The following is a 14,712-nucleotide window of genomic DNA, read 5'->3' on the forward strand; positions in this document are numbered from 1 at the left end:
ATACCAGAGATACTCATCAACCCTGCACTGACTGCCTTGCACTGCTACCTGGCAGTGTAACAGCCGTCCCATCCTATGCGGGGGTGTCCAGACAAACCACTTGATTTCTCGTACCTAAAGCCAGATGGATTTTTAATCCCTTCCTAGAGCAATTTGCACTCTTAACATACAATATATAATCATTTCCATCAACAGTTGAAATGCTAGAAAATGCAAACAGGGACCTTAACAAGACAAATATTTAGAAACTTCAGCAGACCAGACCTCTGCATTGATAAAATCAATAGAGATAAGCACAATCCTACTTGGAGGCTTTCTTGTGCTACCATAATAGGGATGCCCAGTTCTGCACAGTGTGCAGAGGTGGTTATTAGTAATGAAATGGGTAAGTTGGCAGTTTGCAGGAGCTGTTTTCATTGCCCATAACCTTCCTGGCAAACTCTTGCTCTAGGAATTGGAAAACCATCGAGTTTGCAAGCAGCACATTTACCCCGTGCCCAGGAGCTTTCACTGTCCTTCGCAATCAGCACGGTTCTCCTGCTTTTGCTCACTGTATCTGTCCACAGCAGAGCTGGCATTGAGGCTGCAGAGGATCAAGTCAGAGGTCTGGCCTGAGCAGGTCAAAGCCCACCAGTTCCCCCAGAAGATCAGTAGTAGTGCAACATCAAGTCTTGTACCTGTCAGTCTCTCTGGGCAAAAGGACCTGGGGACATTATTGTGGAACTTGATTTTGCAACTCCTGATGAGTAGTAGCGCGGCAGGATAACTGCCTGTTTCCCCTCATCCCTTCTTCTGTCCTTCAGGGTGAATCATTTGCTTCAGATGTCTGGATGTTCCTGAAATACTGCATAGGGAAAACGGCACCAGTATGAACCAGACCTATTAAATATAGGTCTTGCCCTCCATCCCCAAAGAACTATACTTGGCAGTAACTATTTCTGAAGAATTGTCTCTAGCCTTCAATACAATACAAAGATCAGGTGATGCTGCTCTGCAGCATCTTAGTGTCTAGGGTGTTTTTTGTCTACCTGCCTGTCTGTCACTTCTTTCATTTCTCAACTGTGAAATTCTACAGGAGCCAAATTGGCAGAAAAGTGTATCAGTTACATCTTTTTAATGATGGAAATGAATAGACAGCCACTTCTAATTGAGCCTGATTTTGAGAATTGACTGAGATATCACAGTCACAGACAGTGCAGAAATACCTGTAGACAAACAGAATTCTGTGCTTTGGTTCTTTGTAATGGTTCCAAAAAATGCAAGAGAACCGATCTATTTTTCATGTTGATTAAAAAAGAAGTGGGATGATCACACAGCCAGAGGTATTCAATTTAGTGGAAATCATGTTTAAATTACTGGCAACCATGCCAAATGTTTCAACAGTTTCATAATATAATTGAGCCATTATAAAAAGAAAGATTTCTGGGCTGCCATGGTTCAGAAACTGGGTTGATTTATTTGTTGTTGTTGAATTAGGTCTTAAGTAATTGCGAAGTAACAGCTCGGCAGCTGTTACAGAGGTCAAATTCCCTAACACTCCAAAAAAATTCAATAATCTCAGTCCAATTTAATTGCTTTGTAAAGGTGTTCAATTAATAAGTAATGTGATTTTAATGCAGTTCTAAAAAAGCATCTCATGACTATTTCTTCCCCTAGGAAGACATAGAAATACCTATCCCAAGGTATTTCATTAAAGAAAACCTGGAAGTCTTGCAGCAGAGAGAGAAAATGCTTGATGAGATTTTATGTGATGCTGGATTGCAAACACAGGTAAGCATCCCATGTATTTGCACAATAACATGCTTAACTTTTTTAGTTTATAGCCACGCATGTCTGAGCACATAAGCCACTGAAGTGAAAAGTATTTTTATAGTAGTTCGGAAGTAAAAGTCTGCTTACAGATAAGACACACGTAAAAAGTAACCTTAAATTTTCCTGTGTAGTAATACCCAGTCACATCTTGGGTCTAAGATTCAAGAAACGAGTCGACTCTGCTTTATGTGTGTGAGTGTCAGCGAAAGGGCAGTACTTTGGCCAAGTTTAGTAGGTGCTTTATTTACCTAGCTAATTCTCATCACATAATTCGTCCTACTGAAATCAAGCTGGGCTTAAGTTTTACTGAACCAGGATTCCTGGCTGGAACAGGCAAAACGCAGAGTTCAGGTCAGCGCAACTGTTAGTATTCAGTTGTTTATAACCTCTGAACAATGACTGCAGTCTCTTCTGTACAGCTATCGAGCTGCAGCTGCTAGGAGGAGTAGAAAATTGAGTTTTGGCAGAGCAAAAGTCATTACGGAGAAGTACATGAGTGCTCCAGTGAAGACTGTTCTGGATTTGATATACTTTTGACCTCTTGGAAATGGCGCACTGCCTGCAAGCAGTCCTCTAACCTCCTGAAATAAACAACTGTGCTTACAAGTCTGGCGACTGAGATTCATCGACTTTGTAGCTGTAAGAGACAGTCCTGATCAGGCCACTTAGTCAAACTGCTGCACTGCCCCAACCACTGAATTCTCCACAGTAATTGTGCCGTTGGGGGAAATCTGCCTCCCTGCTGCGTTACGTGGTAGTATTGATCCCACAAAGCAACCGAGGGAAGGTTCCCAGGGACAGAACGAGACAGTCTGCAGAGGCAGAGAGCAGTCTCCCTGCTAGATTACTTTAATGGGCAGCTGTGGTCCCCCCGGCCTCCGCAGTAAATTTCTGGGTATATTCTCTGCACTTTCTAATAGTCTAGTGTTGGTCTGTGGAAATCCTCTGTTTCAGCACATTACATCCTGGAGCCTTTTTGTTTCCCACAGCTGAGCTCTCATCCCTTTTCAGCATGGCATCCATTACAGATGAGACTATCTTGTGTGCAGCCAGCTCACCTGGGAGCACCAGGCCCCGGCAGGACCCTTGCCGGGATGCCACAAGAGACACACAGGAATCGATAAACATGAATAAACTATCTCCTATGAACACAGTTTCAGTCCTGTGCCCAGTGCTATGCTTCCAGTTCAGTCAGTGCTGTAATTTCTAGAGGGTTGTCAGCACTTACGCACGCATCATAGCAAGCCATGTACACTCAGGAAATCCTGCCTGCTGTGTAGCAGACAAATGTGCTCTTGAGTGTCCATGGCAGCCCCGTGACAAACAGTTTAGTGTACATCCAAAACTGTGGAGTTCATCAGAGGAGTCTGCTCTGCAGATTGTTTCTTCTCCTGTGTATTTCCATTGTAGAAAGCCCTACTGAAAATGTGGTATAGTGAGCTCCACACAGTATATATTGAAGCATTAGGTGTGAACTGTCTCCAACAGGGGGATTCATGTTAGGAAAGGACAACCATTCAGCCTTTCCATGGGGAGCATGAGGTATTAACAAGAGTCCCCAGGAGTGAGAAGGGGGAGTCCTTCTCTCCAGCTGCCCTTTTCTGACTTCTTTTTTCCTGACCCTCTTCTACCCGGGCTGGGTTGACCATGCCTGTGCCTGTTCAAAACCTGTCCTTTCATTCAACAAAAGAGCTGGAGACCCAGCAGCACATCCAGAAACCCATCTCTTCAGAAACTAGGGGAAAAATAAAGGAAGACATTCCATAGCCTAAGGAATTTTCTTTAATAGGAGAAAGCCACATGGTTCTTTATGCCTTTTTTTTCAAATGGATAAAGTTTAGCAATCTGCGTAAACTATATAGAGCCAACCATGTTTCCCACTATAGCATCAGGAGTTTTTTGCTTCTCAGGGGTGCTCCCCAGGGCTGGAGCCTGTCTCCTCTCCATCTTCCATTGACTCTTTTGGCTCTGCCCAGCCTAACCATCTACCTACCTGGAGTGCTATAGAAACTTCATCAACATGTCAGGTTCACTTTCACCTTAAGGTCCTCAGAAAAACGTGTGTCTCAAGACAGCAAACTTCAAAGATACTGCAAAGTGGCATAAGAGAGGAGTCTCTGTTGTTTGTGACAGGGATGTTTTGTCTTAGAAAGTTTCCACAAAAGGTTAATTGATTGTCTCATTTGCTAACTTAGCTAGGCAATTAACAAAACACTCTGCTTTTACATTTCATTTTTATCTGTGCCACTGAAGATACCTGTCAAGGCCATGACATTTGAAGAAGCCGTTAAAATGATCCAGGTCGCAGAGCGGGCTCGCCAGGGTCGTCGTCGAGCAGTATTCATGAAGCAAATGTACCTTGAAGAAAAGAGAAAAAGACAAACAAAACTTCAGGTACAGACTGGTCCAAACCCAGATGATGCTGCCACTCGCATTCAAAAGGTGAGATCTTTGATGTAACAACAGTTCTGGTAGAGGCAAGTGTTCTATTCAGAACAGCAGTAGGGAGAAACAGAGCTCGTAGGGTGGGAAGCATTCTAAATGGATTGCTCTGAGGGTGTTTAGCAAGGTGAAATATATCATTTAAACCGCTTTAAAAATGAGACAGAACCCTAGATGTGAGATCAATGCAAACAGTCCTGCACTGACAATACAGGATGACTTTATAACCTACATGTTGTTTTTCCATTCTGATTTTTATGACCTCAATTGCTCTTTCTGGCACCACCTTGAAATCCAGTGCCTTTTCCTGGGGTCTCTAGGGAAAGAGTTCATCACATATCTTGAGAAAATGAGAATGGTTTATCACAACTAAATTCCAGAAAAAGTCCTTTCACATGAATAATTCAGATAATTCAGCCAAACGAGAACAGGAATTCAGTCTAAATCTTCAGTCTAAACATTTTTTGAATCCTAGTGCTGTTGTATTAGAAGATAGATATGCCAGTGTGAGGAGATAACAAACTTCAGAAATTCTTATAGAAAAATATAGCAGCTGGCAACCTGTTAAAGAGTAATAGTTTCAATTGTATATTGTGCCTTTCCTTCCTCTATTTGTTTTTTCCTGTGTCTGCCACAGTAAAGGAAGCTGTAACAAGGCCCATTTATCTCATTAGAGTTTTGTTTACAATTCAGGTTTGGCGTGGATATATCCAGCGCAAGAAAACAGAGAAAATGAGAGAAGAGGAAATGATATTTCTGGGGATGGTAAGTGATGCTGTCTAGAGAATATAAAATACCATAGTCTGTTTGTTCTTCAGACTTTTGTAATTTACCAGAAGACAATAAATTAATTTCTAAGATTCTTCCCATTTTAAAGGGGATCTCTAAGGAATACAGAACTAAGCAGAAATGATAAATGGCACATAAGTAACCCAATTTGTCTTGAGCTGCATGCTCTTATGCTATATATACATAGTCTAATATATATGGCAGATGTGGACAGTTTAGAGTTTGCCCTAGGTTCTAGGGAATTTGATGCAGGCGTGACAGAGCAAGGGAATTTCATTAATCAGTTTTTAATTCAGAATGCCAGGACAGTTGACCTGCCTTATTGTTGTAACAATAAGGCAGTAAGTGTCTTCTCCTCACACCCTTTTGCAAGCCAATGTATATATATCTCAAGAGAAGGGGAAAGGGATATTAGAACTGCTATATTACTGTGTCAGTAAGTCTGCTTAGAAATAAAGAACCTAAAAATTCCTCACATCATACTGCAAAGGTACAGGGAAGTGAATAGTTGTCTGTGGTCAGTTAGATTGTATGGGGTGAAAGGAAAATGAAAGCACCCCTATTGATAAGACAGACAGAGGAAGGAATCTCCCACAATCTGAGAAGGTACATCTCCCACCAACATCTTGTGCACCAACACCAGCACCTAGCAAATAAGTGAGAAGGAGAATAGACACCTTAGAGTTGGTATTTTCTTTGTCCCCCACCAATTCTTTGGGTGCCTCCATTAGACACTAGCAGGCGTCAAGCCTTGCAGCTCTCTTCAACTCCAACTACAGTAGGGTGTCCCTCACACCAGGTTCTTGTAATGCTGCTGCTTACCACCTGCCTTACAGAAACATTCATCCCTGCTCTATATTTGGTAAGTTTATTTATTACCTCTGTTCTGTAGCTCTTAAATGATAATTTGAAAACTTATAATTTAATTTTGAATTAAAACATGCTTTCTGCTTCTCCCAGACAGTTCTGATTATTTTCTTAGCCAGCGATAGAATTACACTTAGCTAGGTTTTGGTTTTAAGAAAACCAATTGTACCTGTAGCAGACATCTGACAAACATGTATCATCAGTTAAGAATGACCTTAAAATCTTATCTTTAGGAAGTAACATGTACATTTATCTAAGTTTTTACCAAGTTAAATACAGATAAAATGTTGTGAATTGTTACCTTTAATATCTGCTAGTCATTAACAGTAAACACAGCCAGCACAGGTAACCAGAGTTTTGTGCGCTGATTCTGCCTCTGTTTAAGAAAAAGACGAAGATTTTAAGTAGTGCAGACCTAAAATGGTGAATATTTGGAATGTACTGAAAACAAATTATAAAATATACCTTTTGCAAAACAAGAGATCATTTCCTATCAAGTCCCATGACAATACTGTCTTAAAACTAGAGCGTTAGGGAGGAAGTCTAAGTCTGGTATCAGTTATTGAAGGGTTCACAGCCAAGCACTCTTTCCATGGTGGCCAACTGTAGGAGTAACTGATAACTGGGGTGTAAATAGCCATCTACTGTATTTTATGGGGAGGAAGATCTATTTGATCATAGGGAAGAAGGGAATTAAAACCAAACACATGGAGTGAATTAATTTCCTGACCTCCATTTAGGAGCAAGAGAATTGATGTTTTCAATTCTGTACTCAAACTCATTACTCTTTATCAAGTATATAATCAAAGGATGTGGGAAAAAAATGGATACTTCTAAATAATAATAAAAAAAAAATCTGTTCATCTTTCCAATGTTTTTATATTCCCCCTTCATGTTTCGCTTGTACTTTTCATGCCACTCTCCCTTCCGTGGTCTCCCCAGGAAGTGAGTGGCAAGCAGGCATTGGTTCATGCTGACAGATAGGCAGTGAGCTCCAAAGGTCAAGTCTCTTTGATGTATGATCATGTCAGACCCCTAAAAAATGACCACAGATCTTCATGTGTAAATATGTTGAATTTGCTTTTCTAATGCTGCACGACTTAGATAAATTAGAAGACCTAGCCATCCATTACTCCAAGTCCATCCCAAAGGAGACCTGACTTTTACTGCAATAAATATAATTTCTCTTATAATTACAGCTATTTAAAAAATGTAGATGTTGCTTTCATATAAAGAGTGCCTTACAAAAAGAGCTAGTCTGTTTGAAGTTCTGAATAATGGTTGTTGGAAAAACTCAGTCATGTTGGTCTAAAAACTTGGAAATTTGTGCAACAAAGATAGTTCAGTCTTTTGCTTAATCCAATTTTATTTTCTTTACTGCCTACTTACTTCTGTAAAATTTATGTATGTTTTCTGGAATTCGATTCTCTTTCTTTTGCTTGATGACAGAATAGAAGTCTATGTTCCGGAGATTTTTCTTGGCTCAAAAGTAAAGCCTCATTATTATTATTATTTATTAAAGCTTAATTGCAGAAACAGCATGATTCCCTCAGCACATGTTTTTCTAAATCTCCGATAAATCACAATTTGCAATACCAGTTTAATTTGTAAAGAGAAGCAACCCTCGCTAAGAGCACATATATCTTGATAACTGTATCCTGACCTGTTTCCTGATCTTCCTCACCTCGCTGCCACAGTGCTGTTTACTGCCAGCCCCAGCATTAGCACCACAACCAATGTTCCAGGCCAAGGTCTGTGTTTAAGCCACACTGACCACACTGATGTTGCAAGGAAACATTAAATTGTCTGGAAAACATGCATGTGCTGTCCAAACAAACTTGTATTTTCCTTGCTCAGGCTATTTTGCAGTTACAGGCCAATTATAATGGACCATTTTTCCATTTTTTAAACTGGCATATACTTGCACTTGTCTGTTTTTAGCTCATAAACTCTGTCATTAAGCACCACAGTTACAGGATGTGTGATTGTTCCATTCTACAGCAGTGCAAGCTAGCTGTCAGCCTGGTGTAAATGGATTTGCAGAGTGGTTTTTGGCAACTGCTTTGTCTCAAAGTGGTGCAAAACAGCCCAATAATGAATCTGCACGCAGCTTTCTCACTTACTGGCTCTCCTCACAGGGTAGACCCTGCAGGACATTATACTTACAATCTCAAAACACTTGCTACTGGAAAGAGGAAAAAGTGGTTTTAGCATAAAATGTTATGATAAGTTTGCAATGACTGATTTATGGAAGGGGAGGAGGAGCCTAGGAACAACAAATACAAAAAGACAAGACAAAATCTGTCTCAATTTAGGGACCCAGCCTACTGTTGCAGCTTTGCAGCTGGAGTATTCCAAAGGCCCTGGATGTTCCCTTGCTCATGTTGTCACATAACGAGCACAAGTAATCAATCCCATTGAAGCCAAGTGCTTCGCATGCTTTGACAATTTATAGGACCGAACCCTGGATGCTTTGGACATGCACACGCATAAATGCCTTCTTGTCTCACAGATAAATCTATTGACTTACACGGTTACACAGCTCTCACACTGTTCTGTTCCATAATTTCAGCCCTTGCCAAACAGTTAGTGGTACAATATGTGCTTATCTACAATTTTCTCATATAGTATTTCCACTAGTCTTCCTCTTTCTGTATCCTTTTCACATGAAAGGATCTATGTGGTCTTAAATAAATAACTGTATTCTCCTTCTTACCTCTTTTAAACATACCCTAATTTAGGCATGTTGTCTTGGGTAATGCTTTTATTTATATCTGAGAAAAGAGTCTGCCAAACATTTCTTATTCTTTAAATTCCTGATAAATATAATTCATTTCATCTAGTCGGAAAAAAATTAGCATTTCCCAGAATAGCCTTCTGTATAAACATTCAAGGTTATGGCTAAATAAATATTATATGGGATTTAACAAACTGCAAACTCCATAAATACATAAAATTTAAAATATTTCTTCAGTAGTTGGAAACAGACAAACACAGTAGTGTTACACATCCAGACTGTTTCAATCCAGTTTAAGATTAACATTTGTTTGTTTGTTTGTTTGTTTTTTAACCTAGATGATGCTTAAACGTCAGGAAGAAGTTTTATTTCACCAGGCATGCATACACATCTAAACAGTGATAAATAATCTGCTAGGCTTTCAACATAATTTTCAAACCTGTTTATTTTTGAAGTAGCAAGATGCTGGCAAGCAAGAATCTCACTAAATATTTTGGCTCTCATTGACTAGAGTCACACTAGCGATGAAATCACTGCTTTTCAGAGTCCAAAGCATACTTGCCATTTTTAGTATGTTTGACAGCATGCCCAGGTATAATATCTAAATAAACATAACCATAATTACATAAACTTATATGGTCATGAATATAAATGTTTCTCCCACTCCAAATTTTCTTTTATCTTATGAAAAAGTGTTGCATGTCAATATTTATTTATATATTATACAAATCTATGAAACAGCCTTTTTCAGTATTTTTCTAACAAGACCTTTTACTACAAATGCTTTGTTTGAATGCATATGACAATTACTTTAATTGGCAAAGCCATTGAAGTGAATCATATAGTAGGAAAGCTTTAATGAACGCAATATATTTTCTTTAGTTGTTCCTTTTTTTGTGCCTAATTTAGGAATTCAGCCATATAATTGATGTGGCTATCACCATTTGTGTACCATGGAATCTATATGAACACAATATTTATCAGATGAGACTTTTTTCAAAATACATTCTTCCTGCATCCAGACAAAATACATTGAGGGAACAAGAAAGCAAGAGCATATCTAATTCATATTTTAAACTTTTAAAGAGAATTCAGATCACAGTTTAAATGTCAGTATAATAAGTTAGTAAAAAACAGGACCCTGGTTGTTTAGGGAGTAAGTTCCTTTATTCTGCTAGTAAGGAGCTACTTGTCTGTGTAGTCGAAATGTAGAAATCTCACTTTCAATTCTGGTGAAAACAAATGACCCTTAAAAATACTTACTTTGCTTAGGAAATATAGTCCTCCAGAGAAGCAAACTCTGCTACTTCTGAAACTGAGCAACAAAATGCTACTCAATTACTACATCTATTGGAAGATTACAATTTTGGACGATACGGTCTGTAGCAGAACATATACTGGAAAAGTCTCTTAAAACCACACTGTATATCTTTCAGCTGTGCTGTTTCAGATCTAAGAAAGGAAACTGTCCTAAATTAAGTACCCAGTAATAAAAGCTCCAGTAAATCTACCTTTCAGGCATAATATGTATGGTAGCCTTAAAACATGAAATAGAATGAATTTATTTATTTCTCTAAAATGAAGACTATCTTTCCTTGTAAGTGTAGTCATAATGGAACAATTGAAGAGCAGTTAGTTCCACAGTATGGGGCCTCCTATATGTAGAAGTCTAGCCTTAAGCATGTTCAGCCAGCCTGCACACCTCTAAGTGTTTTATAATGAACAATAAAGCAGTCTGTGTAGAAAAAAGCTGTTGAGCTGACTAAGCAGAAAGACAGACATTTCAAGCTAGGAAAGAATGATCTATGCCACTGAATTCCTACGTGTGAAAGAGAACATGTACAGAGGCTTTCATCACATTGGCTTACCTGGAATGCATAGGGAACTTCTCCTTCCTTCTACTGGTGGGTCTTCCACATTGGTAAAACCTCAACTCTCTTTGGGGAGGATAGGGGGAGCAGAAAAGAGCAGAAGATCAAACAGCTCTCTCATCAGCATGCTTGTGACTGATGAGTTGGAACAAAATTCTCTTTTAGACAAATGTCCATTTTGCCTTATTAATTTAAACAAGGATTTTAAAGACAAAGCCCATCAAACATTAGATAAGCATTTTAAGTTAATGGACCATGTAGTCCTATTTTCCCACAAACTCAGGAATCTTCCTATTATGCCCTATTTTTACAGCAACATCAATTATTAATATGTATACTTTTGCTGACAGAGGACCACACTAAAAATGTGAGTTTCGTTATCCAGTTCTGGGTCATTAACTGTGAAAAGCTTGTAAATATAATGGTTTATTCACATGGGAAGCCTTCATTAAGATGCATTATTCTACAACTGATGTGGCAGCATTGCATTATCAAGTTCACTGTCTCCATCTAATATTTGTAATTTGTTTCTAAATGAGTTGCTGTTTGTAGGGCAAGTTAACAAATTTGAATTTCACATGGCCAAAGAAATTTCTTTAAGATGGGAAAATGCTTCTTCCCCCAAGGAAAAGCTATTTATTTATGTCCTACTGTAGAATGCCTCCCTTTGATTCAGAAGCAGAAACATTAGAGGCGCTGAGAGAAGTGATGTTAGAAATAAATTGGCTTTTGTCTTCCTTAACGTGCACATTAAGTATAGATAGCTGTAAAGCTGTAGTCATCATATCATCTCAGTATAACTCTTAGAGCTCCGGAACAAGTATGGGGGGCACATGGAAAGCCAATCTGCAATACTGCAAAGGACAGGTCAAAGACTAGCTGAGGCTGTTTGAAACCATCCTCTTGCACTGTCCATCTGTCTTTGAACTGTTTCTGCCCTTTCTATACCTATTTTCTCTTGCATTATTAGATGGGCAATTGTTTTTCAGACAGATTTTCTTCTGAAGTCTGCTCCTTGATGAGAGAACACAAATGCCACTGGAGCCACCTCGCTCTGAAGACCCAAGAGTGCTTGAAGGACGAATTTAAGTTCCAACATTTTGCAGTTGCCTCCTCACAACTGAGGCAGGATTAAGGATCGCTTGAACTCCAAAACCAGTGAGGTTTAGGGTGACATACACTTTTGTGATTAGGACGAGAACACTGGGTCAAAAGAAAGAGAGCTTCACATAGTTTATTTCTTCAATTGCAAAGCAAGAAAATGGAACCAGTGTTCTCTAATTCAGACTGCACGTGCTATCCAAATCTTTTTTTTTAAGGTGTTGTAAAAGCCTAAAACATTTCATACCATCCGTTGTACAGGCTCCCTGAGGACTCAGTTTTCTTTCCTCAGTTTGAGTCTTTTATTTGACAAAAGAAGAAAAGATTTGCTCTGAAAATGCATTGCAAATGTACAACAGATGGTAGAGAACTGACAGATAAAACAATGGTACAATTACATCATTTTTAAACTAATATCATCTGGACATCTTGGTATATCTCTCCAGCAGCTCGTGCTGCTGAAGTGTCTGTTTTAGGTGATGTTGTTAAATTCACTTCCACACTCAAATTTTATCTATTTCATCTTCTTGTTCCCCACCTATACTCTAACACTGATTCTTTATCTTGATCTTTCACACCCTTAAGTGTACTTGGATCAGTTCTTACAGGCCAAGGAAGCAGTTTTTAAGTTTTTAAGTCTCTGTTTTACATGTTAGCCCACGTACACCTAAGTTCTTTTGGTGTTTCCTCACGTGTCAGAACCTTATTCCTCCTGTTACTAAAAAAAATTCATGCTCTTCCTTGTTGCCATTTTTCTGTGCGGTTCTTCAGTTGGTTTTCATGCCCGGCAAGCTGGAATTTGCTTGGAAAGATCCTGAGAGACACCAAGTTCGATTCATTTGTTGTTGACATGACTGCATTGATGTCAAAGTAACTGAATGAAAAGCCAGGCCAGTTGTATGCTCACCAGTAAAGCTTCCCTTAAAATCCAATAGCTGTGGCTTGATTTCCTCACAGCTGCTCGATGCTTTCCTCCTCCTCCCCCAGAACAGAAGCCAGCTTTTGGTTCCTGACATGTGTAGGCCTCCTGGTCTTCACTCATAAACAGGGTGCGTTGCGTATGTTCCCCATTAGGCTGCCACGAATCCTCCAGGACTCATTTATCACGACCAGCTTTGCTCTTCACTTTGTGCTCCCCCTCACCCATCTGAATCACAGTGTACTCCTTCCAAGGCTTTGCACTATAGGAGGAGCCCCTGTTTGGCAACTGTCTGTCCACCACTAGGCCAACTTCAAAGGCTGTCATTTGTTATTAACGTACTCACCGTCACTCCTCACAACAGCTTGCCTGCCGGAGCTGACTCCCACTTGGATCAAGTGTCTTTTTGTACCTGCCATGTCATACTATCTCATTGGCTCCTTTCCAGCCCCTCGCCTCCTTCCTGTGAATCTGGTTTATCTGGCCGTCTAGCTCCAAGCCAGCTCTGCTTTCCCAGCAATGGAAGCAATCAAGCAACAGCACGTTTCATGTCAGCAACAGCCTTTTCCTCCTTGTAAATAAACTCTTTTCCACGTGAGCAGTGGCTGTACCCTAATTTAGAAAATACTAATAACAAGAAAGGAATAGATATGGAGGAAAAGAGAGTCCAATAAGAGTGTGGTCTTAACCAGCCTTCCTCTTCTCTTTCATCCCTTTTTCCCCTTTTTTTAGTGAGTTATTGAAGGTGGGTAAGTAGACTCATGGGTAGGAGTTTTCCTGTGGTTCCTGTTTGTTTTGTTTTATGAAAGTAAAACAGTACAAGGAAAAGAGAATGAGGAAAACACGAAGGGCAAATATAACAGAGCTTCTTTTTATAAGCTGTTGTAGAAGGATATATCTGTACTTCAGCCTTAGGGCTTTGACTGCAGCTCATACACAAATATCAGCAGACATACTGGTAACCATATGGAGACCAGACAGGTAGCTGCACAAATATTTACTCAAAGCCTTGGGTGGGTTTTGCAGACCAGAGCACGTTCTGTAGCTCTGTTGCTATCAGCATCTGAGACAGCTAGCTTAGAGCTTTGTGACTCGGGATTCAAGCATAGGTATGATCTGTTCACTGAGAGATAAGGATCTCCTCCTTATGGTCTTGCTTATGTTGGCATGTTCTTGAGAGTTCAAACTGTTCTTACCTCACCTGCCTTAGGTACTGATGAGAAATGCTGGTAGTAAATTTGCAGTGACAAGAAGCTGATCATCACAGGCTCCCCAAGCACCCACTGGAGAGCAGTTCAGAAGAGAAGCCGAGTGAAGATGAGGGTCAGCGATGGTGAAGAGAAGCTCCCCTCTCTGTGCTGCTGCATGGGCCTTCCTGCCTCCTTGTTGTTCCACGCTCACCCAACGCTCCCCTTGCAATGGCTCTGGCCCTCAGCTGCCTCCTTGGTTGACTGGTTCACCTCATTATCCTGGGAGAGAATTAACCTGAGGGGATGGGAGAGGGAGAAAAGATAAAGGAGATTATTTTCTACTTCTTAGAAAGCTGGACTGGTTCACTGCAGGGTCAGGTGAGTGCCAGAGTCTGTGCAGGAGAAGACAGGGACCACCCATCCAGCAGACAGAGTGGAGGTGGAAACTGGCCATTTCCAGTGCCAATAAGCTGTTCATCTAACAAGCCAGCTCATGAAATTTCATCCTTAAGTGTTCAGATAAATCCGGTAGAGGAACTTGTCTTTCTCCATCGACTGCAAGTTAGCCATACTAAAGCTGGGGATATCCTCGTGCCTGTTGTACCCAGTTGCCTTGGCCTGAACATTGATTCCATTTTTTCTGCCTCTGTCCCAAAGGAAATGGGACAAGAGAATCTTCTGTCCACCCAGCAAGACACCTCTGATATTCACCACAACTTCCTTTGCTCATTCAAATAATCAATCCCTTATTTCCCAGGTTTCTTTCCCTTATCCCTATTCTTCTTGCATATCTTCCCAGGAAATGCTGGAGAACATATTTCTATATAAAACATCTCTTACCTTCAGTTCCCCTGGTGAGCATCTGGTTAGAAAAACTAGCAGGCTGTCTGTGCATAACACACTGCCTATTTCCAGGCTGTGCTACAGAGACATGGAAGAGTTGTGTTGGCTTTAGCTTGCTCATTCCTTCAGTAGCAGCAATGG

At 40.2% G+C, this 14,712-nt stretch overlaps 1 protein-coding gene across 1 annotated transcript in view; it reads left to right on the forward strand.

The window, feature by feature from the left end:
- Positions 1-14,712, forward strand: part of DRC11 (dynein regulatory complex subunit 11) — a gene marked incomplete at both ends in the record, with an annotated part of 98,838 nt that overhangs the window by 6,377 nt on the left and 77,749 nt on the right. Inside the window, 3 exons of the mRNA XM_082763216.1 lie at positions 1,657-1,770; positions 4,066-4,254; positions 4,948-5,019. Of these exons, the coding sequence (XP_082619342.1) occupies positions 1,657-1,770; positions 4,066-4,254; positions 4,948-5,019 (375 nt within the window). The remainder of the gene's footprint in view (positions 1-1,656; positions 1,771-4,065; positions 4,255-4,947; positions 5,020-14,712) is intronic.

This window comes from Aythya marila, assembly GCF_965140915.1.
Source record: "Aythya marila genome assembly, chromosome: 6".
Taxonomy (NCBI): domain Eukaryota; kingdom Metazoa; phylum Chordata; class Aves; order Anseriformes; family Anatidae; genus Aythya; species Aythya marila.